The sequence below is a fragment of the Oryx dammah genome, unplaced genomic scaffold (assembly GCF_014754425.2).
Source record: "Oryx dammah isolate SB20612 unplaced genomic scaffold, SCBI_Odam_1.1 HiC_scaffold_18, whole genome shotgun sequence".
Classification (NCBI taxonomy): Eukaryota; Metazoa; Chordata; class Mammalia; order Artiodactyla; family Bovidae; genus Oryx; species Oryx dammah.
In genome coordinates this window covers 111,547,473-111,570,020 of record NW_024070202.1, presented here as the reverse complement: position 1 = coordinate 111,570,020, position 22,548 = coordinate 111,547,473, and the positions used below count along the sequence as shown (strand labels likewise).

The following is a 22,548-nucleotide window of genomic DNA, read 5'->3' as shown; positions in this document are numbered from 1 at the left end:
TGATTTAAAAATGGAATGTTTTTATTATGTTTCAGTAGAGAATTGCATATGGAAATACGGTAAAGAAGGGCTCCCTTCCCCCTTAAGTGGAACCCAAACATCAAAGCGATTAACATAACCAAGCTGGTGCAGATGATTTTCAGGTATTGATTTGGGTATTTTGAGAATATTGACTGTCTCTCGAGTGGTATAACATTGATCCTTCTCAGTTAACATCTCGATTTGATCACTGTCAACTTCATCTGGTCTACCAGACGGTAGAGCATTGTCCAGCGAGAAATCTCTAGCATGAAACTTCGAAAATTCCTTTTGATACTTTCAGTCACAGCACCATCTCCATACACTGCACAAATCTGTTTTTGTGTTTCAGTTGTGATTTTGCTTTTCTTGACGTAATAAAGCATAGTTTGCTGAAAATATTCCTTTTTTTTCTTCCATTTTCAGTATTAAAATGGCTACATAAAAATGCACCAATTTTGGGACTTCCCTGGCTCTTCAGTGGTTAACTTTTTCCTTCCAGTGCAAAGGATGCAGGTTCAACCCCTGGACTGGGAGTTAAGGTCCTACATGCCTCCAGGCCAAAAAAACCAAATCTTAAAACAGAAGCAATATTGTAACAAATTCAATAAAGACTTTAACAAATGGTCCACATAAAAACATCTTTTTTAAAAAACTTGACCAGTTTTGATAAGTTTTTTTAAATGTACACTGATATGAGAGCTGTCACAGTACAATCTAACGAAGTTAAGAACAACTAAGCACACTGCTAGAGCCAGAATGGACTTTTTGGTCAACCCGATATATTTATACGTGTATCTATGTATTTTACACAAGCAGGATTACGTTATTTTGATATAAAACAATTATTTTAAGTCAGTACAGAGATCTGTTACATTTTAAAAAGCTGGTATTTCTTTAAAGCTTGCTCTGTAGTTGACACGGTTTTAAGTACTTTCATTTATTTTACACGGACACTGTAATAACAAGAGATGGAGGGATTAAGTTACTAGTAAGTGGTAGGTTACCGATTTGAATTTAGGCATTAGGGCTTCAAAGCCCTGATTTCTCAGCCTGGGGGTGTACGTTCGTGCACTTGTTTTTTGTTTTCGTAAGGCCCTGTGAGCTACCAATGATTTTAGCATTTCTTAAGAGTTGTAAAACAACAACAAAACCCCCCCGAAGAATATGCAAGGCGACTGGCTGTGGTTTGCCGAGCCTCAAGTGCTTAACCACGTGGCTCCTTGCAGAAGTGTACTGCCCTTTGCTCCAGGCTCTCAGGCTGTTGTTGGGTGGAATACTCCTTGTACCTGCTTCTGTGTCATCAGGCAGTGAACCAGCTGTCTCTGTGGGTGCTGTGCTCGCCCTCTGAGGGGGGAACATCCTTACGGAGCTTTGAACTTCTGCATGAAAGCTTTCTAGAGGAAGAGCCGATGGTTCAAGATTATGCGCGTTTCAGGTTTTAATAGCTGTTGCCCTGTTGTTTTCTAGAGAGGTGTCCGGTTTTTGGGGGTACAGAATCAGCTTTACTGAAGTGTAGTTTATATACATTAGGATCCACCATGTGAAGGGTATAGTTGGAAGAGTTTTGCCAGCTGTAAGCATCTGTGTGACTGTCACGTCAGTCACGATGTAACCTTGCTGCTATTGCAGAGCTCTTCATGCTCCTTTTCCATCATTCTCTCAGCTGCCGATCCGATTTCTCCTGTTCCGGAATTTCATGTGAATAGAATTATGCAGGATATACTCTTCTGTGACTGGCTTCTTTGATCCAGCATGTTCTCGAGGTTTATCTGTGTTGTTGCTTGTTTCAGGAGTCACTATTTCTCAGTAGCAGTCCCTGTGTGAACATCCTGTACTTTTTTTCACTTCACTTCTCGCTGATCGGGCTGGTCCCTTTTGGCTCTTGTTATAGTAAATCCTCTGTGACCATTTGGGCAATCTTTTTGTGGATGGATCTTTTCCTTTCTCCTGGGTAGACTTGTAGTTGGACTGTGGGGTCACTTGGTAAATACTGATTTAACTTCATGAGAAACTGCCAGGCCATCTCCGCAAGTGACTGTGCCGTCCTGCGTGGAGTCAGGGTGGTGTCTGCCTGGGACCTGTGGTTCTGCTCCGTCTTCACCAATGTCCCATGTTGCTGTTGCTTAAATCACTGGCATCTAATGAGTGCTGAGTGTCCTTTTGTGGTTTTGATGTATATTTCCCAAGTGTTCATGGTGCTGGATATCTTTTCACATGCTTATCGGCCATTTGTGTGTACTTTTCTGTCAAACCTTTTGCCCATTTTAAAAATTGGTGTTTCTGTATTTTGGGTACACTGTCTCTGTCAGATGTATGTATTGGAAATGTTTTCTCCTTAATGTTTTCCAGTTTTGTTCTCCAAATTTTCCCCTTTGATTTTGTGTATTTTTGACAATATATAGATCAAGTTAAGTAATAACACTAGAAGCATAATTGTTTAAATTCAGTAAAATTGTGTGAAAACAAATCTGTTCTTAACTCACAAGTCATTCAGTTCTTGGTATAACACAGTGTCATGTTTGTAGGAACAAGAACATGAAAAGGACACGATTTATCTCGATGGTCTTAGGTATGTGAGTTCTGTGGCATGAAGAATTTTAAAATGTGAAAGTGATAATATTTAATAATTCTTTAAATTTTCATTTGGAGTAGTTTGGACCTTTTCATTTTTTAGTGAATTAACAATTTGCTTTCATTTTTTTCTTCAGAGGATAAATGGGGAAATTAAAACTGACTTTTATCTTAGAATCTGGTTATGTAGAAGTGATAATAAAATTGTCAAGCTTGGTCTGCCTGTTTTGATAGTGAAGTAGTTTTTTGTTGTTGTTATATAATCAAATGGTTTTTCAGATTATACATACTTGATTTGTTCGCTGCTTTATTTCTGCAAAGTATCAGTTCTTTTGCTCAACACCTGATTTACTCCCACAGTAATTTTTAGTTTTTCTTCACTGTACAAAATAATGTCTTTTTGACACTTTTTTAAAGCTTACTAGAAACATTTTGAAATGCTATGTATGAATTTAGTGTGCATAAATGCAGCAGAGGAATAAAGACCATCCTGAGATGGTCTCCTCTTTAATAAAGAAAAAAAAAGTGCCAGGGCTTCTGCTGGGTGTTGTACACCTCTGCAGGTGGGTTGTCTTCCATGGCGGTTGATTCCATGAGAAACTCCCGAAGCTAGTGTTCCAGGCTATCTCAGAAACAGCCTAACCTTTCTCGACTAGTCACACAGTGAACTAGCTGTTTTCTCAGGAGTTTTCTTGTACTTCTCCCCTGTTGAGCTCAGCTGGTCATCTTCCTTGTCTCCAGAAGCCTCATGTGGAGTTCATAGTCTGTCCTCTTTCTGGAATCCCTTCCGTACCCTTGTAGCATCTCAAGCTGCTGTTCAGCCTTTCTCTCTCTCTCCCCTTCACTCAAAGCTCTGGTCTACTCATCTGCATGGTAGAGGTTAGAAAAAAGTCTTGTACATAGCAGATAGAAATAACATTTTGTGAAATTGGTTTAGGACCAATAAAATCGAAAACTTGGGCCTCTCTTCTCTAGCAGCAACTCAGTAAATGATCATTTAAATAGCACCCTAGCCTTTAAAGCAGAGCCTTCAGAAGTCTGCTCAAAAGTGAGTTTTATTTGTCTTTGCTGTGTATATCACCCAGTGAACTTTGCTACCTGCTGTCAGGTACTATTATGCATCTTTAATTTATGTATCTAATATACTCTTGATTAAAGTTAGCTTGAGAAACCTGGAAATAAGTGAGGAATATAAAATAATGATTCTGCAAATTTATCTCCAGTTGGTCTGTATTTCTCTGTTGCATTTATGCACACTAAATTCATACATAGCATGTCAGGATGTTTCTAGTAAGCTTTAAAAAAGTGTCAAAAAGACAGAACATCATGACTGTTTTATCCATTTTAGTGTCTTGGCTTTTGATACTAAAGACCAAGTGCTTTGTAAGCAAAACACAAAAAATGACAAAAGCCTAGTTGATTTTCTTTAAGCATTGAAAGAATCTTGATCATCGTCAGAGCAGCTCTTGTATGTTTTTGATGCTGGCGCCTGAAGTGAAGTTTCACAGGTGCGTGAGTAGCTATCCTGTGCTTCCAAGTCATGGAACTGGCTGTTGTTTACTTCTAGCCTGCTCTGTGCCTGATATACATGCAGCTGTAAACCAACCATTTTACTTTTGAAATTTGTTGAAAGTCATACGTTATAATTATTCTAAAAAAATAGAGCATTTGCTGAATGAGAAGATAGTTATCTGGTCTTTGAATGTTCTAAAAGGTTCTATTAGGATGAACTTAATCATCTTCTACCAGTAGGATGATCATTTAAAAGTAGTTGTTTCCTTGGCAAGTAGCTCTCGTGGATCTCCACTGCTAAGTGACTGAGATGAGCAAACAAACTGAGCAGCTTGTGATTACTGGGGATCTACCATGTACCTTTTTCATAGATAAAGAAATAGGAACTTGGTGGAGGTAAGTAACTTGCCTGAATTCATACAACCAGGAGGACAGAGGTCCCTTCGAGGATAGGGTTTTGCTACTTCTAGGCTTCTTAGCTCAAATACTGAGATGCTAGGTCCTTCTCTTCTGTAGGCACTTAGGTCTGTTTCTCTGGAGACTGAGAAATACTGGACTTGAGTTTATATTACCTTCACAGGTGATTGTGATGCTTCCTAGCTAGCATTTCAGTTCTGTGCACTTCTCCCGTTCCTAAAACATCTAATGCTGATTATAAGCTGGTTCCCTGGTAGCTCGGAGGGTAAAGAACCTGCCTACAGTGCAAGAGACCTAGGTTCTATTCCTGGGTCAGGAAGATCCCCTGGAGGAGGGCGTGGCAACCCACTCCAGTATTCTTGCCTGAAGAATCCTCATGGACAGAGGAACCTGGTGGGTTACAGTTCATGGGGTCGTAAAGAGTTGGATCCAACTGAGTGACTAAGCACAGCACATGATTTTATAGTAATAAAATAATTAAATAGACAATATAGTTTGGTAACACATACTGGAAATATCATTGGTTATAAATAATACTTGAAGGGTTAGGCATTTTCTAGTACTTCAGCAGTATATTTATATTTATCATAAACCTTAAGTATAGGAAGGTCGTGAAAAGACTTAGAGCTTATCATGACCCCTATCTCCTTTACTTCCATGTTGGCCCAAAACTACTACTTTTTTAAGCAAGAGAATGAATTTCAAGGTAGAGATGAGCCCCAGGAGTTTCTGAAGGGTCTCTGAGGAGTCTTGTCCATGAGCTAAAGAAATGGCATTGATAGACATGTTTATCCCCTTGTGGTGGACACGAACCCCAGTGCTGAAATCTCCAGGTAAGGGTTACTTGATGTAGAACGCCTGGAAATTCTGAGAGAGTCTGTAAATACTTGGGCATTAGTAGTTTGAACTGCCAAGTCCATTTTATGATACTGTCTTCGAATATAGAGGAAACTGGAGGACTTCCCTGGCGGTCCAGTGGTTAAGGCTCTGTACTGCCATTGCAGGGGACACAGGTTCGATCCTTGGTCAGGGAACTAAGACCCTACTTGCTCTGTGGTGCAGCCAAAAAAAAAAGAATATAAAGGGAATTTTGTTTGGGGATTAAGACATAGAGTCAGTGTGTCAGGTGACAGTAGTATGTTGGCAGAATTGCCCGTGGAGAGTTTCTAGAAAGGTATCACAGAAACCTCTTAAGGCCCCAGAGCAGCCGGTTTTCCTCCAGTGTGCGCACAGATCGCCGTCCTTCTGTTGAGCATACTTGCTGGTTTGCATGGGGGCTCATGCTGTGTGGAAAGCACTGGCAGCCCGCGCAGCTGACTGGTGTCAAGGCCTTGCAGGGCCGGCTGGGGTGGCAGCGTCCTGTCACCCGCTTAATGCTCACCAGGGTAACTTACCTAACGTGGGCTTCTCTGAAAACTTTCCCCAATGTGTGTTGGTAAACGGGTACTGGATGTTGGCTTATTTGAGATATGATTTAGAATAGACTTCCTCTAAGGAAGTATCAGAAGGAGTTTTGAAGAAATGCGTGTCCCACGCCCGGTCCTTGGATTACGGTGAGCTGGGTCAGTTTCTGGTGCGTCAGTTTCTGTTCTGTTTCCTCTCCAACAGTGTCTCGGTAAACTGAGTAGTACCTAACAGAATGAAAGGTTTAGCTCATAAAAACAGGTTTTGTACAGTTTTCAAAGAAAACTTCACCCTCTAGATGTCAGTTTAGCTAATCAATCTGTTTTGTCTGTTGTCCCAACAAACTGTTTAAGACCTTTATGATAGTTCAGTTTTCCACCTGGTGTAAATTTATATGCCATTTCTTTTCTAAGACATGTCTATGAATGGATAGGATTTTCAAATAACACAAGAATGCTGGTCTGTAGACTGGGGTTTAGTTTACTCTTCTGCTGAAAGGAAGATGATCTGACTTTTGTAGAAAATACACTACTGCAGAGTCTACTCACTTTTGCTGAAACAATCCAGTTAATGTTTTCTATCATTCACCTAAGACTGGTACATTACTCTAGTTTTCCTGTGCCTTTTTAGCTGGGCTCAAACCAGGGCTACAAATATGATCTGAATTTTTAGTTTCTCTTATCAGTAGTCAGGGCACATTTGTTTCCTAAAAACTTATTGATACAAATGCTGTTCACAATACTTTTTCACCTGTAGTTGTATGTGCTAGTGATCGTGTGTGCTATGATCTGCTGAAGTTTAGGCACTAATGAGCCTGTTGTATCTTGTGAACTTGTGTCACTTACCGTGTTAGGCACTTTCAGAATGTTTTATAAGTTGATTTTGTCTGGTGGATAGTACCTCTATTCCTGGCTTTCCCAAGTCCTTCAAATGAAGTTTTAGAAATTTCTTTTTCGTAAATTTTCACAAGTCTTTTGGGAGGACTGTTTGGATGCAGCAGTAGTGAGCTTGTGTATTTTTGTTCCTTTTTTCTCCCTTTTAAATAAAAACAGAGGCATGCTAGAAAGTGAAAAGGGACAAGATATTTACTTTTATCTTTCTCTTACGTGGGTAGGGCAAAGTGTGAGTGAGTATGTGGGGAGTTGGTCAGAAGGGTAGGGTCATTTGGGGGAAGCAAAGCGGGGGGTTAGAAGAGAGATGGTGACGAGGGATGATACCTTCCTGTGAGGGTGAAGGGTAGGACAGATGGATGAAAGCAAGCAATTTGTTTAAGACAAATTTTGTTAACGTTAATCCCTTAATTTGGCACAGATGTACGGCAGCCTTTCTTTTGAATTCTGTAGTTGACAGTTACAATGAAGTACCCCTCATTAAATATTTTTAACATAGATTTAAAATGTTTTTATTTATTTATTTTTGGCAGTGCTGGGTCTTCGTTAGTTGTGGCGAGCTACGCTTGCTGTGGTGCGGAGGCTTCTCTCGTTTTGGAGCACGGGCTCCAGGGCATGTGGGCTCAGTAGTTGTGGCACGTGGACTTAGTTGCCCCATGCGTGGCATGTGTGATCTTCCTGGACTAGGGATCAAACCTGTGTCTCCTGTATTGACAGGCAGATTCTTGACCACTGAGTCACCAGGGAAGCTCTCAGAAATTTTTATCTTTTTTTTAAATTGCAAAAATGGTGATTTCTAGACTTTCATTCTTACAAACTTGTCTTTTAGGAAATATAATTTGAATATATGCCAGCTCCAGGCTCTCTGCTAGGCAGATGAAAAGCTGGGGTACTGTTGTGATTTCTGATTCATGTGGTGTCTTGGATATACTTGTTCTCCAAGTGTGCTCTTTGGGCCGCAGGGAGTGGGACTTCCCTGGTGGTCCGGGGGCTGAGACTGCCCTCCCAGTGCATGGGGTCAGGGAACCAGAACCCACATGCAGCACCTAAGACCTTGGTCCAGCCAAATAGATACTTTGAAAAGACAGTTTTGGTAATAGTTTAAGATGTTACGTGTTGACATCTGTTCCAGTGGCGAAAAAGCAGTGGTAGACAAGGACTGTTGGCACTGTAGCACTTGGAGCTGAAAAAAAATGTTTTTTCGAGAACGTCCTCGATGAAGTGAAAACAGTTACTAACTTTATATGCTCTTGATCCTGATGCACACATCTTAATATTCAGTGCTGCAGGACAGGAATGTGCATACAGGCCTTCGACGCTGCCCGAGTCCAGCGCTCTCTGGGAGCCGCCCTTACGTGATGGAGTTCCAGGCTGCACCAGCTGCTTTTTTCACGCGGAGCCATTTTCACTTGGAAGAGGGGTTGACAGACAGTGATTATTCCAGCTTGGGTATGGGGCAGACGTTTTTCAACAAAGTGAGCCTGTCACTTGACGGAGAACAACTGACCGTTATTTGTTGCCAGGGGCAATGTTTGAGTTTTGGAGCAAAAATTAGAATTTTTAGAAAACTTGGTATCTGTCATAGTGAGGTTGACAGCTTTTCCAATAGATGCTTAAAGATTTTTCTGATGACAGCAGTGGATTTAACAAGTAATGATTTTTTGAAATATGTGAACTTATGGAAAATCTGCATAACTCAGTGGACCAGTGTTTTTCAAATTGAGGAAATGATATTATAAAGTCACGCATGGGTTAAAGATGCAGCCAAAGGAGACAGGCCAATGAATGTTAATGTAGCAGGGCAGGGATGTTTATTGATACAATTTCAGATTCCTCATTGTAACTGATCTTTTAAGCAACAGCCTCTGCTTACTGAGGAAAAGCAGCTATGAGGTTGAATCACAAGCTGCTCTAGTCACTTTTCTCTTAAAACAGTTCTGGAGTGATGTCCGAGCATGAGATTGCCCATGAGCTCAGAAGCCATGCAGACGCCCTTCTCTGCTGTAGCTCAGATATTTGTTTGGGAAGGGATTTTCTTCAACCAAAACAGCATGTTGGAGCAGATTGAATGCAGAAGCAGATATGGGAATCCAGCTGTCTTCTATTAAGACAGATATTTAAAGAATTGGCAAAAATGTAAAACAGTACCCCTCATTAATTTTTTGAAAAAGGAAAATAGTTTTTTTAAAAATAAAATGTGTTATATTAACATTTTATAATAACATTACATGTTATTATATTAACATGTGATAGACTTGCTGTTGTTGTTTTTTAAATAAATGTTTTAAAACTTTCTCAGTTTTAAATTTCTAATATGAAAAATATTAGTAGCTACACCCTATATAAACTCAAGGGGCCCTAAGACCCTTTCAGCTTATGAGTGGTGTCGTGTTTTCTGTGAACATTCTGCCTGCTCTTTGTGCTGGTTGACTGCTATGTGAGTAATTAATGTCTAAATCTGGACCTACATTCAGATTCTTAGTGGTTGCAGTGGCTAACTTAGGGCTTCTTAATCTCTTTTGCTCCATTTTTTCTCCACGTGAGTGCATCAGGCTTTTAAATGTTAGAATGTCTCTTGCTGTCTTTTTTCTCCATTCACACTATTACCAACCCAGGCAGAAGTCCTTGTCACTTTATTCCTAAATTACTTCAGTAACCCAGTTTCTAATAAATTTTTCAAACTTGAATGTTGAATGCAACTGTTGGGTTGACTTTAGTTTTATTTATATGCTCTCTAAAAATGTACACGTATAAACATCTTATGGTATAACCAAAGCAAATTGACAGATTAAATACAGACATTCCAGTCAGCAACACATATTTAATGATGGCTGTTTTGTTAACATGAATGAATAGCCAATCTATTTCTCTAATTTGGCTTAATACTAACAAAGAGAGCATGTATGTGTTATAAAATGCTGTCGACTTTTAGTCTTTGTTTGTTGAGGATAATTGACCTAGTGGTTAACCTGAGCTGTGACAACTAGCAGTCCTTGAATGCCAGCTTTAATGCCAGTTGGAAATTCTGTAAAGCTGTGTTGATGACTGGAGCATTGTGGAGTTACTGAAACCTGCTTTGGATAGATACTGAATCAGTTATTTTTGGAATCTTTACTAGAAAATATTATTGCATATTTTACGAGTGGGTTGGTGGGAACAGAATACAAGTTGGTGAGCTCTCTGCGTCCCACGGGCTTGCACCCTGCACAGGGTGCTGAGAGCCTTAGCAGGGTTCCTTTGCTCACCCTAGCAGACCTGGCTCACCCCACTTTCCTGTTTGGTGGTTGTTTTTTCCCACAGCCCTCAACACCATCCATCTTACATACTAAACATTTTTCTTTGTTTTTGATTTATTTCCATCCCAGTAGACTAAGTTCTGTAAGGTCATAGATTTTTGTCTGTTATTTATTTCTGAGCCTTCTCTTCCTACAAGGGTACCTAGAATGTGCTAGATGTTCAGTAAATATTGAATGACTCGGTGAATGTGTATTAGCACTTCTCTATTAAAACCCCAAACTCAGATGCTCTTTTCTGTGTTCGGTGTTTACTGCTGTCTCCCAGCTGGGTCAGAGACATGCTTCTCTGTTCATCCTGAACACGACTAGTTGTACACAACACCTGAATTGTATAGAACTGTTTGATTTCTTTGATCAGTATGTGTATAATCGGTGGAACAATCACTTTCCTTGGTTCAGAGTCTGTATTTTTATTAATATAGCCTATAGCCTGGATTATCTTTTTAAGTAGACACCATAAGTTCATATGGAGATTCCCCCCCCTTATATTACTCAAGTGATGTCTGAGTTTTTAAATAGTAGAATTAGATGTGAGAATTTCCCCCTCAAATTCCATCTGTGTAAATTTTTTGTTTTTTTCAATTTAACATTTTACATAGCATTTTAATTTCTAATATATTTCTGTTCTGTTTAAAAAGTAGGTGCCTACTTTTAAAATGGAAGCTTTTAGGTTGTTGTATAACTTAATTTTCTTCTTTAAAAAAGAAACTTTATTTTGAAATAATTTTAGATTTCTGTAATCATGGTATATTTGTCAGAAATTAGGAAACCGTTATTACATTACTGTTAATGAACCTGGAGACTCTGTCTGGATATCCCCGGGTTTCCTGCTTAGTTCTTACTCTGCTGCAGGACACCAGGTTGTATTCTGCTGTCTCCTTAGTCTCTTGCGATCAGTGACAGTTTCTTAGTCTTTCCCTGTTATCATAACCTTATTTATTGGTCCTGTGTTTGGTGGAAATATCCTTCAGTTTGGGTTGATCCATTTTTTTAAGCAGCAACTGAAGTGACAGGTTGTGAGATTTAGGGGAAGATACGAGTTGTATGTGGCAGGTGTCATGGGGTGCGAGCAGAGGGTGAGCTAATAACCCTGACGGGGGTGTTGCTGATCTGCACTGGGACCCTACCCACCCCGATTTTGGAATTCCGCATAAGGAAGACTTGCCCGCCACCCCCATTTACTTATTTACGCTTTCACTTTCTTCTCTCAGACTCATGGATACTTGTTAGTTTGGTTGTAATGCTGTTGTGATTTTGTTTGCTTCTAAAACCCCTGCAGCTCTGGCCCCTGGGAGTCCTTCAGTCTGATTCCTGCCTTTCCTCCTCAGAGCATTCCCTTCCTTTCTGCTGCAGGCTTTCCTCCTGGTTTCCTGGTCCCAGCCCTTGAACGGCCCTCTCCTCAGAGCCCGGCTTCCTTGTGCCGGCAGTGGGATTCAGGGGAAGAAGACGTGGGTTCCTGCTGCTGGGCTCTGCGGCCTGGGGAAGGCCCCGCCCGCTGGCTCACCCGGGGATGCTCTGCGTCTCTCTGAGTTCCTGCTGCCGTCCCTGATGCTGGTCCGTCCCTGCCTCCTCTTGTTTGGCCCTGGCTCCCCAGGAGAAAACTGAGCTATAGGACAGAGCTTCTTCCCAGTTCTTTTCGTCCTTAGCCGCCTTCTGTCCGGTTGAAACACAGATTTCCACAGTTTCCTAGGTGGGCTCCTTTAGCCCACCTCTTTCCGTGGGCTTACCTCCTGAGGTTTCAATTCTCTTGGATTCGCTGTGTGGTCTGCATTCCTTCCTGAGATCCCTGGAGTCCTGTTCTGTTCTTATTTACTTGCCTAGAGCCTCCCATGTGAGAAAGTGACTTTTCACATCCATGTGTCATCTTGACTTTCTCTCTGGGTGTCGTATCCTCCTCTCCCTCACCTGCGGGTGATGGTGGCAGGACCTCCCTGGTGCTGCGCCTGCTCTGACGGGTACTGGGCGGTGCCTGACCTGAGTGGGCTTCTCAGGACAGCTCTCTGACCTGGACGCTCCTCAGGGCGTGAGGACAGGGAGGCACCAAGAGATATGGGAACCTGGCCAGGTTCTCACACAGCTGGTTCTGGGAGAACTGGGTCCAGCCCAGGGACACTGGCTTTGCAGGCCGTGTGCGCGCCTCTGTTTAAGTTGTGGGTGGGATGTGGAGAGTGTGCTGCCCACGTTGGTGCCCCGCGCCCATAACCAGTGCTGTTACTCACCAGGGCACCCTTCTGCGCAGCTGGGGCCGGGGGTGACATGTAGTGGTATCTGCTTGTTTTCATGAACCCACCGAATTGGGGCGTAGGCAGCAGCCCCACGCGCCTGCCTCCCGGGACGCCTTGCTCCCAGTCTCCTTCTTGTGGGGTTTTCTGTGAAGCTCCTCAGGCGTAAGACTTACTTCCCTTTGGTAAATTTTTATGTCTTACCAAAAGTTAACATCTGTAAGTCTCTCTAAGTTCTCCTGATCCTAACCTACAAAATCTTATTTACCATTAATTTACTTTTGAGTTTATTGAAACAGTGGTTTTTAACTTAAAAAGATAAATAAAATTGGTGAGACTTCGAGTTGCCCTCAAAAGTGTTTTAAATATAAAAGCACTATTGAAGATTGGTGATTTTTTCAAACTTGGCAGTTTTCTTTAGGGAAGGACACTGAGAGTGTCGCAGTAGTAGTACTTAAATGTTGTTGAGTTTGGATTTCACCTTCCTCAGTCGGGTCTTCAGTTAGGAGTCAACGTTAAGGCAATTAGTTGAGAAGGATAAGTAGTACACGTAATTTATAATTTTCTTTAGACAAGTAGAAGCACAACTCAGGTGAGTAGATGGCAAATGACTTGATGTGGCAAATCCTTTAGGAATGAAGAACCTTTTAAAGAGGGCATCAAGGGCACTGAAAATGCCTAGGGAACCTTTTTTCTGTCTTTTTTTTTTTTTAATTCCTCAGTCATCCTCAGCTGAGTGAGGAGGGGCAGGAATGTTACCTTAGGTAATAAAGGCCCCTCACAAGTGGCCGAGGGCTGGACCTGATAAACAGGAATGAGATTCCTGGGCTCTGTGGCCCAGTCACTGCAGGTGAGGTGTGTCTTGGTGCCTACACTGGAGGGCAAGGGCGGAGTAGGTCTGCTCCTCGGGCTGCTGCTTATGGACCCTGAGGACATGGGGCTGGAACCTGTCTTGTGTTCATTCATTGTAGTCCTAAGAATATACCTCAGATCCCTTCTGTGTCTCATGTGGCAGAAAGCCTAATCCAAAACAATTGAGGTTTGGTTGATTCATAAAATAGACTCTGAACTATGTATAATCTTGCTTTATTTAATCTATGTATTTGTAGTCCTGACAGGCTGTACGACATTGTATTAAGGTGTGGATGGACCCCTGCCATACCCTGGTTTGTCTCTTGAATTAAACCATATAACTGTTGTTTCAGTTTCATTGTATACAGGTGGACTTGAGCTATATCTGCTTTGAATAAGAGAAGCTATTTTATTTTCTGGGATAAAAATCATATTTCGTGTCATTTCATCTGTGGGACTAAACAGGTCTTTTGAGTGAGACATTTAAAACCTGGATTTCTCACACATCCCCATCCATTTAGTAGCAAGTCATTTTAATGAAAGTTCCTTTCTGCCAATCCACGAGTACTCCGAGCGCTATCTTAGTTCTCACTGGGCTGAGATATGGTGGGAAGGAGTAGAAGGACTCACTTGTCTGCTTTCAGGGCGGGAAGGGGCTGGGGGAGCTCGAATTTGAAGGCTTCTGCCTGCCGGGCCGGGTGTCTGCAGCCAGCTAGCTGTGGGGGGTGCTGGTACCCAGTTTGTTTGGATGAGGTCTCAGGCAGGAGCAGCTTCCTTAAGGGAATCCCGAGGCTCCAGGTTTCCGCTCAGGGCCTCTTGATTTGTTGCAGGACAGGTGGACCACAGGGCCCTGGCTGCCCCTGAGACTAGGCTCCTCCCAGGTTTCTCAGGATGGGGTGTCTCCCCTCCCTTCCTGTGCTCAGCACGGCAGCCCCCCTTCCTTTCATACCTAGTGGCACAGCGGCTCGTGATCAGCACATGTTAGTAGACCTGCGTTTGGTTTTATTGTTTGTTTGTTTTAAAATCTGTTTGTCAGGCACCCAGCCAGGCCCTGGAGTTTTACAAAAGAGAAAAACTGTTCTTGAGATTGAGGAACCTCCAGTGGGGGTGAAGTGGGGTGAAGAACATGTAAATGTGATTTTAGTGTGTTGTCAATGCTGAGGGAGGGAGCTTGTTTTATGTAAAAAACATCCTTCTAATGGTACCTTAAGTTTTGTTAATTTTTTCATGGCTCTGCCTGTTTATCCCTATACTTTTGAGGAACAGTCTGTATACTTTTGTTATCCTAATTCAGAGGTCATGAACCTTATATTTGGATAATTTCCCCTAAATGAATCATGATTTTCTTTTCCTGTCTATTGTGCATATTTACCAGATCATTCTATGGCTTAAAAACCTTCATTTTCATTATTTGGGAGAGCTTTCTGAAATTTATAAATGTGGAAACGTGTCTACACATGCCCTCTTAGGAGAGATTGGTTCCAAACCAGCTTTGAAGTGTCCTATTGTTGATTGTGAGACTTGGTAATTTAGTTACAGCTTTGGTTCTGTCCTAACAGACTTTTCTAGAGGTGTTCTTACTAATGATAGAAACATCTGGAAGATATTCCAGGGTTGAAAACATGAAGTGCTAACTAATGATACCTTTTCACCACGACAGAAAAAAACGCACCTTTAGAACCGTAGTGATAGCCGTGTTGGACATCAGAGAGGACAAGAGCCATGCTCCCGAAGCAGGTTCATCGGACTCGGCACCACCACCGCCTCCGAGGAGGAAGAATTTGTGGAGGCGGCAGTGGTGATGAGTTTATGAGCTAATGAAGCGGTGATAATCCCTTTTTACCTGATGTTTCCCTCTTTTGGGTAGGCCTCTGAAGTGTTAAATATCTTAAAATAACTTGCATTGAGTCACCTGAGTTACCTAACCACAGATATGAAAGCAAAAAATTGCCCCAGAGTCACCTTTTAAATAGAGCTCTAGTTTCTCCCAGACTCGGGCACCCTTTGGCCCGGCCTTACCTTCTTCCTAACTTCTTCTGGGGTTCTTCATTTCTGCCAAGGTGGGGTCGGCTGTGGCGATTAGTCTCCTCACCTCCCAGGAGTGTTCCGCTCAGCACCCCAGGCAAGGGCGCACTTTGAACCTCATTCAGCTGTCTATTTGCAGTCCTGCAGGCTCTTCATTCTTCTCATTCCCTCGGTTCCTGTAGTCGGGCTCTTCACCTGTGTGGGGCGTGCTTTGTCTGCAGTGTCTGCTGGCGCCCCTGCTGCCCCTGGGCTCCTGCTCTTAACGCCTGCTCTCCGTGCCTCTTGAAATCGCCTCAGCTGTTAAGGTTGAGCTGTCACTGTTCTGCCCCTCCTTACTTGACTCCCCCACCCTCAACCCCAGTACTTTCGTGTGTTTATCTCGTATTGCAGAGTCTGTTCTTTCAGGCCTTCTTAGGTAGGTTATAAGCTCCACATGGCAGGTTCTGTGGTCCATTCATGTTTGTATGTTCATCGCCCAGTTCTTACTAGTCATTTATCCCTTGCTCTCTTTTGCTCTTCTTTCAGCTTGAACCATCCACCATTGGCTTTGTCTGTCCTGGCTTGGTGGTGGAATATTCCTACAGAAAGTTCCCCTGACCTCTGGGCTCCTTTCTTTCTCCGATTCCTCTCCTTAGGCATTTTCTCTGTGCCTGAAGGCTGTATGTAAACGGGTAGCTGAAACCCTGCTCGGTTACTCAGGCCAGAAAGCCGTCTTCTGTAGATGGACATCCTTTCCTTGCTCTCCTCCCCGGTGTGCTTGTACAGGCTGCGTCTCCCACCTGGCCACACTTCCGCCGTCCAGTCTCACCTGGCCTCACCTTTGCCTTTTGCTCTCCTGCAGCCCCTTCTGTCACTGCTGCCACCAGCTGGCCCCTCCAGAGTGGACATCTTCCTTCCCATTGACTGAAAACCCTCCATGACTTTCCACTGTGCTTAGAGAAAGTAGAGCCCAGATCCCCAGCGCGGCCCCTTTGCACCATCTGACAGAGGGCTATCCTTCTAATCTTTAGAAGATATAAGTACAAACTTAGCACTTGAGAAAGTGTTCTAGAAGAGAACACTTGTTAGATTCTGTAGTGTGAATTGGACACCTGGTGGACCGCAGGCTGAGCCCCTGTTTCACATAACTGGCTTCCAAGCCCTCTGGGTCCCTGCCTTCTCTGGGAGGCCCCATGGGAGGAAAGGTGGCCACAGGTGAAAGCACAGACTTGCGTCACCATGTCGACGGTGAGAAGCGTGGCTGAAAGTGCCTGTGGAGGGACTGCTCTAATTTGCGCCTGTTTCACATGTTGCTATCTTGTACCCTTAGTGCTGTATGTAGATGTTACTTCCGTTCTGGATTTCTCTTCTCCAGTCATTTATTTGTGCCTACGTCAGCTAATTTAATGATGAAAACCTTAGAACGTGTGTCTACATTTTTATTTCACTCCACAAGTGTGAATCTCATAGCTCCTTACTGTATATAATTAACTCCTGTAATGGGTCATGTTTTGGTAGAATGACTGCAGTTTAGGAGTGGAATATCTTTGTAAATAAAAATGTCTTTGAAAAGTTATGCTAAATAAAAATTTATACCTGGAATGAAATGTTTTTAAGGACTTCACAGCACAGAACAAGTGAGTACCCTCCTTGCAAATACCGAGAGCGTAATGATGTGTCATTTTTTTGGTTGGTGGTTAGTTTGCTGGGGTTAAAACACAAGTGATCATATTCAGGCTGGTCAGATCAGCGATTTTAATATGAAACCATTGCTTTTAGAATAATCATGGGCCAGACTGGGAAGAAGTCTGAGAAGGGACCAGTGTGTTGGCGGAAGCGCGTAAAGTCAGAATACATGCGCCTGCGGCAGCTCAAGAGGTTCAGGCGCGCTGACGAAGTCAAGGTACCCTCTGCCTCCTGGGAGCACGCGGTGTACAGCCCCTCAAGATAAGTTTTAGTTTGAAGGGAAAATGGCCTTATTTACTATAAGAGAAATGCAACCTTGAAAGTTAAGGTCCTTGGTCTGTCTTAACTAACATAAAAATTGTACCATGCACATAGTGAAATAAGTTGTTAGTCTAATTTTGCCTACTTGGCAACCACCATCTTTTCAGTATAGCTTTGTGTACTGCATGAGAAGACCCAGGATCCAAGCATAAAGGGGTGTTTCATGGTACTGTGTTCCTGAAGTCTTTGTAATTAAAGAAGATATGTACACAGTTAACAAAGGACAAAAATGATTTCTTATTCCCTTTCCACTCTCAGTAAAATAATAGATGTTGTGTTTTTGTATTATTTGAATGTGGGAAGCCACCTTTTAGTGTAAAATCATATGCTTTTGAAGGAATGTCCCTGGTACTTTTTAGGAATCATGCAATTTTAACCTTCATTAGAGATGTTACAAATTGTCTAACAATGAACAATTTCTTTTCTCCTCTCCTTCATTTTTTTTTTAAAGAGTATGTTTAGTTCCAATCGTCAGAAAATTTTGGAAAGAACAGAAATCTTAAACCAAGAGTGGAAACAGCGAAGAATCCAGCCTGTGCATATCCTGACTTCTGTGAGCTCATTGCGCGGGACCAGGGAGGTTGGTGAACTCACGCGCTGTTCAAATTATCAGTGCATTTTGGTTTTTGCTGTTGCAGCGTTGGTTGGTTATTGAGAGAGAACCATTGACCTCGGATGTCCCTTGTTTTATTGGTGTTTCTCTTTAATGTGCAACTGCTAATGGCTTCTAGCTATTCCTGTAACAGCTCTGGTGTTTAGAATTCTACTTTCACTGTTATTAGGTAGATTCCTAGACTTTTATAAGACTATTCGTTAAAAAAGAACTTAAAAATACTCTTAAGTGTCCTCATCAGATCAAAAGTTAGGGCACGGCTTTCTGACACACTTTTTTTCTCCCCCTTCATATGAATTAGCCATGCTTGAAGAAATGTTTCTTTTTCATGCATACTCATGGAGTTAACAAGCATTTTATTACACATTTTGTTTTAAATTCTAGGGCTCACTGGGAATTTTAAAACTTGAGGTCGAGAGGTCAGAATTTCCTTTGTTAATAGCATTTTTTTTGATGAAGAAGTAGATCTTAATCCCTGCAAAAAATTACTGTTTTCCAAGGAAGGCAATAAATCTATGGTAGGTTTATAATGAAGTAACACATTAAAAAGTAGTAGTAGCAAGATGAAGAGAAAATGGCAGAAACTTACACGGTATGAACCAATCAATAGGATTTTGGTTAAGGTGTTTCAACTTAAGTACCAGTTTTATACAGGAAGACATGACATCATACGAAATGCTATATGAACAGGCATGGAAGCAGAAAGAGGGAAGAAAGTGAGTTGAAATTTAAATTACACCACAGAGTAGATGATTGTTGACCTGCGTGTCTAAACAGGGGATGCATCTAAACAATAGAATGAATTTGTTCTAAAGTGATGTTTTCAATGAGCAGACATTTTTTTATAGGGTATTATAATAATTAAGCACTAATTTGCTGTCGTATGAGGCCTGTTGAGGTCATGTGACAGGCTGGCTTCAAGGACTGGTCAGTGCCACAGCTATGGTTCTAGAAGTGGTTTCAGTGATGATGTTCATGGTCTTGATGGTAAAAAATGGCTTGGGATGATTCTTAGTTATTTATACATTTTTGTTAGGTGACAACTCTTTAAGCTCTGATTTGCAGTTGTATAAAATGTATTATATGAAAAAAAGTATTAACACCTTCCAGTCACATGGAACAGGTCAGGACCTACACATTGAAGTAAATGGCTTATTAATATGTACTTATTAATGTACATATGTGAACAAAATATACTAATCAATATTTCATCACTAAAGGTAAAAGGGATCCCTTTCTGTGCTGGTTAGAACATTCTCAAAAGGGATCAGGATGCAGCCTCTCACTGGTTCTTTTGCAAGTTTTGTCTGGTGATGTTCTGGAAGTTTTGAAGTGGAGGAAAAAGAAACCTGGGATTTTTTCTCCCTAGAGAGAAAAATCTTAGAAATTTGGAGAAATAAAGTAGGAAACACATGGAACACTTGTTTTTGCTACCCATTACAAATCTCAAAATGCTGCCGAAAGCCCAGCCTGCCTTTATAATAGTCGCAGCGGTGGTGATTTCTGGCAGGGCGCTAGGTCTGTTGTGATTTGATCATTGTGATGGCTGTGTTAACCCCTTTTCCATTTCTGAGTGAGGAAACGTAGCTTCAGTTCAGTTCAGTCGCTCAGTCATGTCCGACTCTTTCCGACCCCATGAATCGCAGCACACCAGGCCCCCCTGTCTGTCACCAACTCCCAGAGTTCACTCAGACTCACGTCCCTCGAGTCTGTGATGCCATCCAGCCATCTCATCCTCTGTCATCCCCTTCTCCTCCTGCCCCCAATCCCTCCCAGCATCAGAGTCTTTTCCAATGAGTCAACTCTTCTCATGAGGTGGCCAAAGTACTGGAGTTTCAGCTTGAGCATCATTCCTTCCAAAGAAATCCCAGGGCTGATCTCCTTCAGAATGGACTGGTTGGATCTCCTCGCAGTCCAAGGGACTCTGAAGTCTTCTCCAACACCACAACTCAAACGCATCAATTCTTTGGCGCTCAGCCTTCTTCACAGTCCAACTCTCACATCCATACATGACCACTGGAAAAACCATATCCTTGACTAGACGGACCTTTGTTGGCAAAGTAATGTCTCTGGATGTTCAAGCTGGTTTTAGAAAAGGCAGAGGAACCAGAGATCAAATTGCCAACATCCGCTGGATCATTGAAAACGTAGCTTAGAGGGATTAAAGTCAGTTTCCTTGCTCTAATGATCTGATGTGGGCCTGAAAGAGTACACTTTGCTCAGACACATTAAGAAATTATTGAAATTTGTTATTTACGTACAACTGGAATTGCTCATGATACAATTTTTGGTGTTAAGAGTACAGTTTATTCAAATGAATATTTGCTAATTGAATTTTGCTTTTAATTTTGTCAGTAGAGATAAAAGTCATTGAATGTAAAGATGCCTAACTTTTTATTGAGCTTGTGGGACAAATGGTAAGAAGAAATTAGTATTTTGATAAAAACAAGTGGTTTTTAAACTTAGTACTCCATGCAGGTTGAGAAGAAGCATTTTCACAAAATAGGAAGGAAAAGGAGGAAAGAAACCCCTAACCTCAGGGTTCAGGGTTTGTTGCCTGGAGCTCTGACTGGTCAAGCTCCTTGTTTTTGAGCCTCTCTTGACAGCTGATTCTGATTCAAATGATTCCTCTTTTATTCCTCCTAGCCTTCCACCCCCTTTAAAACCATCATCAATGACTTTTGGAAGCTGAAGATTTATATAGTTTGTGGGGCTTTTTGGTGTTATTGTAGTAAATGATAGAATTTTAGGGCTGGAAAGGACTTTAGTGGTCTCTGTCTGGTCTCCTTACTTTTCAGATAAGACTATATCTCTGTTTAGTTTTTCTTTAGTTTGAGCATTTCCAAAATAGATCAGTTTATTTTTTACGCTTTGAAAGTTGGAGTCAACTAGGTCAGAAGCAGGGAAAATAGATAAGTTAGCCTATTTTGCAAAGAGTTTCTTTGCAGTAGGCTTGACAGAATTTGGGACTGTACTGTTGACCCAGACACCTGAAAAGTCTGTTTCTTTGAACATTTAAGTGCTATTGTGACACAGCTTTAATTAAGTCCTTATCTTTATAAACTCATCCTTTATAAAAGGGCTGTCTTCAGTTTAAATCCTTGGAGCATAATATGATTCACTGACAGTTTTCAGTCATTCACTCAAATACTTTATTCCCTTCTGTACTTGTAGAAGGTAGGTGATAACGCTCAATTTTTAAATGACCAATTTTATCTAGGTTATTTTAGTAAAGAAAACCTGACAAGTTTACTTTCTGATCTCATGAAGTGACTTGGGTTCAAGGAGTCCTGCAGTTGACCTGCAACCACATCTTCAGTCTGCTGTTTTCCTTCACGCATGCTTTTAGGAGACTTGTGGGACTTAGTTTTTGGTGTTGAAGTTACAAAACCTAAACTGTTGGCCATAGGATTTTAGTACAGAGTATGTCTGTTTTTTCTTTTATAAAATACTTCTGACTTCTTAAAGATAGTGACTATAATATATATATTTTACATTTATTTCCTTTGCTCTTCAGTTTATCTTTTTTTAAGGAGTGCTCAGCTTTAAAATGTTATTAAATAATACTTACAGGCCAAGGGATATACACCATATTGCCATAACATGTGGCTGTTTATCAAAAACTTGTTTCTTGGTGACATCATTACTTTGTCTTATCAGTAAGTAAAGAACTTTATCTCGGTGAGCCTGTAGCCAGTGAGTATGCTCTGAGAGTGTCTGTTTTTCCAGTTGTAGTGAAGAAGTTGGTTGAGTTACACTTGTAGTTCTTACTAATGCATTTCTTTTTGTACATTTTCCTTTTCTTGCTAAAAACCACAAGGTGCTTTTCCTCTTCATTGATTCTTCATATCGAGATTTTTTTTTTTACTTGTACATATTGTGAATGAAAGGGAGGCTTTCTCAAATGATGTCTGTCTTCTGGGCAACTGGTGTGATTGGTGTAATATAAAAATATCCTGCTAATATGCATTTTTAGATTCCCAGGAGAATGTAATGTTCTTGTGAGAATTCTGTGTCTTGTTTACTAATGCAAGGAGTGAGAAATGTGGGGCTTCTTCAGAATGTTTGACACACAAGCAGCATCAGAAGGTCCCCAGGTTCTCACATTTGTGAAACTTTGCAGTACATACAGGTTTGCTCTTCCTAGTGATAGCTTAGAATTTTAAGTTCATCACCTATCATTTGATATTCACAAATAAATTTTTTTTGTAGGGGGAGGCTTCTGTTGTAATACAGGACATGTGAGTTCTTTCATGAGTTTGCAATTTGGGCTTTTTTTTTATTGAAGGGGAAGAAAAAACTTGTTTACCTCTAAACACCTGACTGCGTCATTTGTTGACATGGTCGTGTACTTTTGTCACTTAATTGTAAATAGAAATTACTATACACAAAGAAAAATAACATGCTGGTGTACCCAATATGTACTGGCATCCTCTTTACTCCTCACTCCAACACAGTAACGTGCTTTCTTTCCTTTGCAAATTTCAGGATTAGAGGGCCAGTGTGTCCTGCTCAGCATTTGAGCAAGTGTGGCAAGGAGCTGGGCCCTTTTTCTCAGGTCTTAGAGAGAGGTGAGGTGTGCTCCCAAGTGAGTGTCTTAACTCTCAGCTTGAGTATATCCATCCTTTCTTGGTTTCTCAAGGAACTGGTTTCTCAGTTGCTTTCTGCTGCTGTCTCTTTTAACCCGTTGTTGGTTGAATCTTGTATTAACTCTTCCAGTCCTTCCTGCCCATGTAACT

The 22,548-nt window shown here is 41.5% G+C and overlaps 1 protein-coding gene across 6 annotated transcripts in view; it reads left to right on the top strand.

Annotated features, from left to right (window-relative positions):
- Nucleotides 1-22,548, top strand: part of EZH2 (enhancer of zeste 2 polycomb repressive complex 2 subunit) — a 56,648-nt gene that overhangs the window by 5,994 nt on the left and 28,106 nt on the right. For 5 of the 6 annotated variants that reach the window (XM_040260301.1, XM_040260299.1, XM_040260300.1 and 2 more), the window contains 2 exons: nucleotides 16,969-17,092; nucleotides 17,648-17,776. In XM_040260301.1, coding sequence (XP_040116235.1) covers nucleotides 16,976-17,092; nucleotides 17,648-17,776 — 246 coding nt within the window. In that variant the 5' untranslated portion in view covers nucleotides 16,969-16,975. Of the gene's footprint in view, nucleotides 1-16,966; nucleotides 17,093-17,647; nucleotides 17,777-22,548 lie in introns of those variants that run through there. The other variant, XM_040260304.1, reaches the window with a different exon arrangement.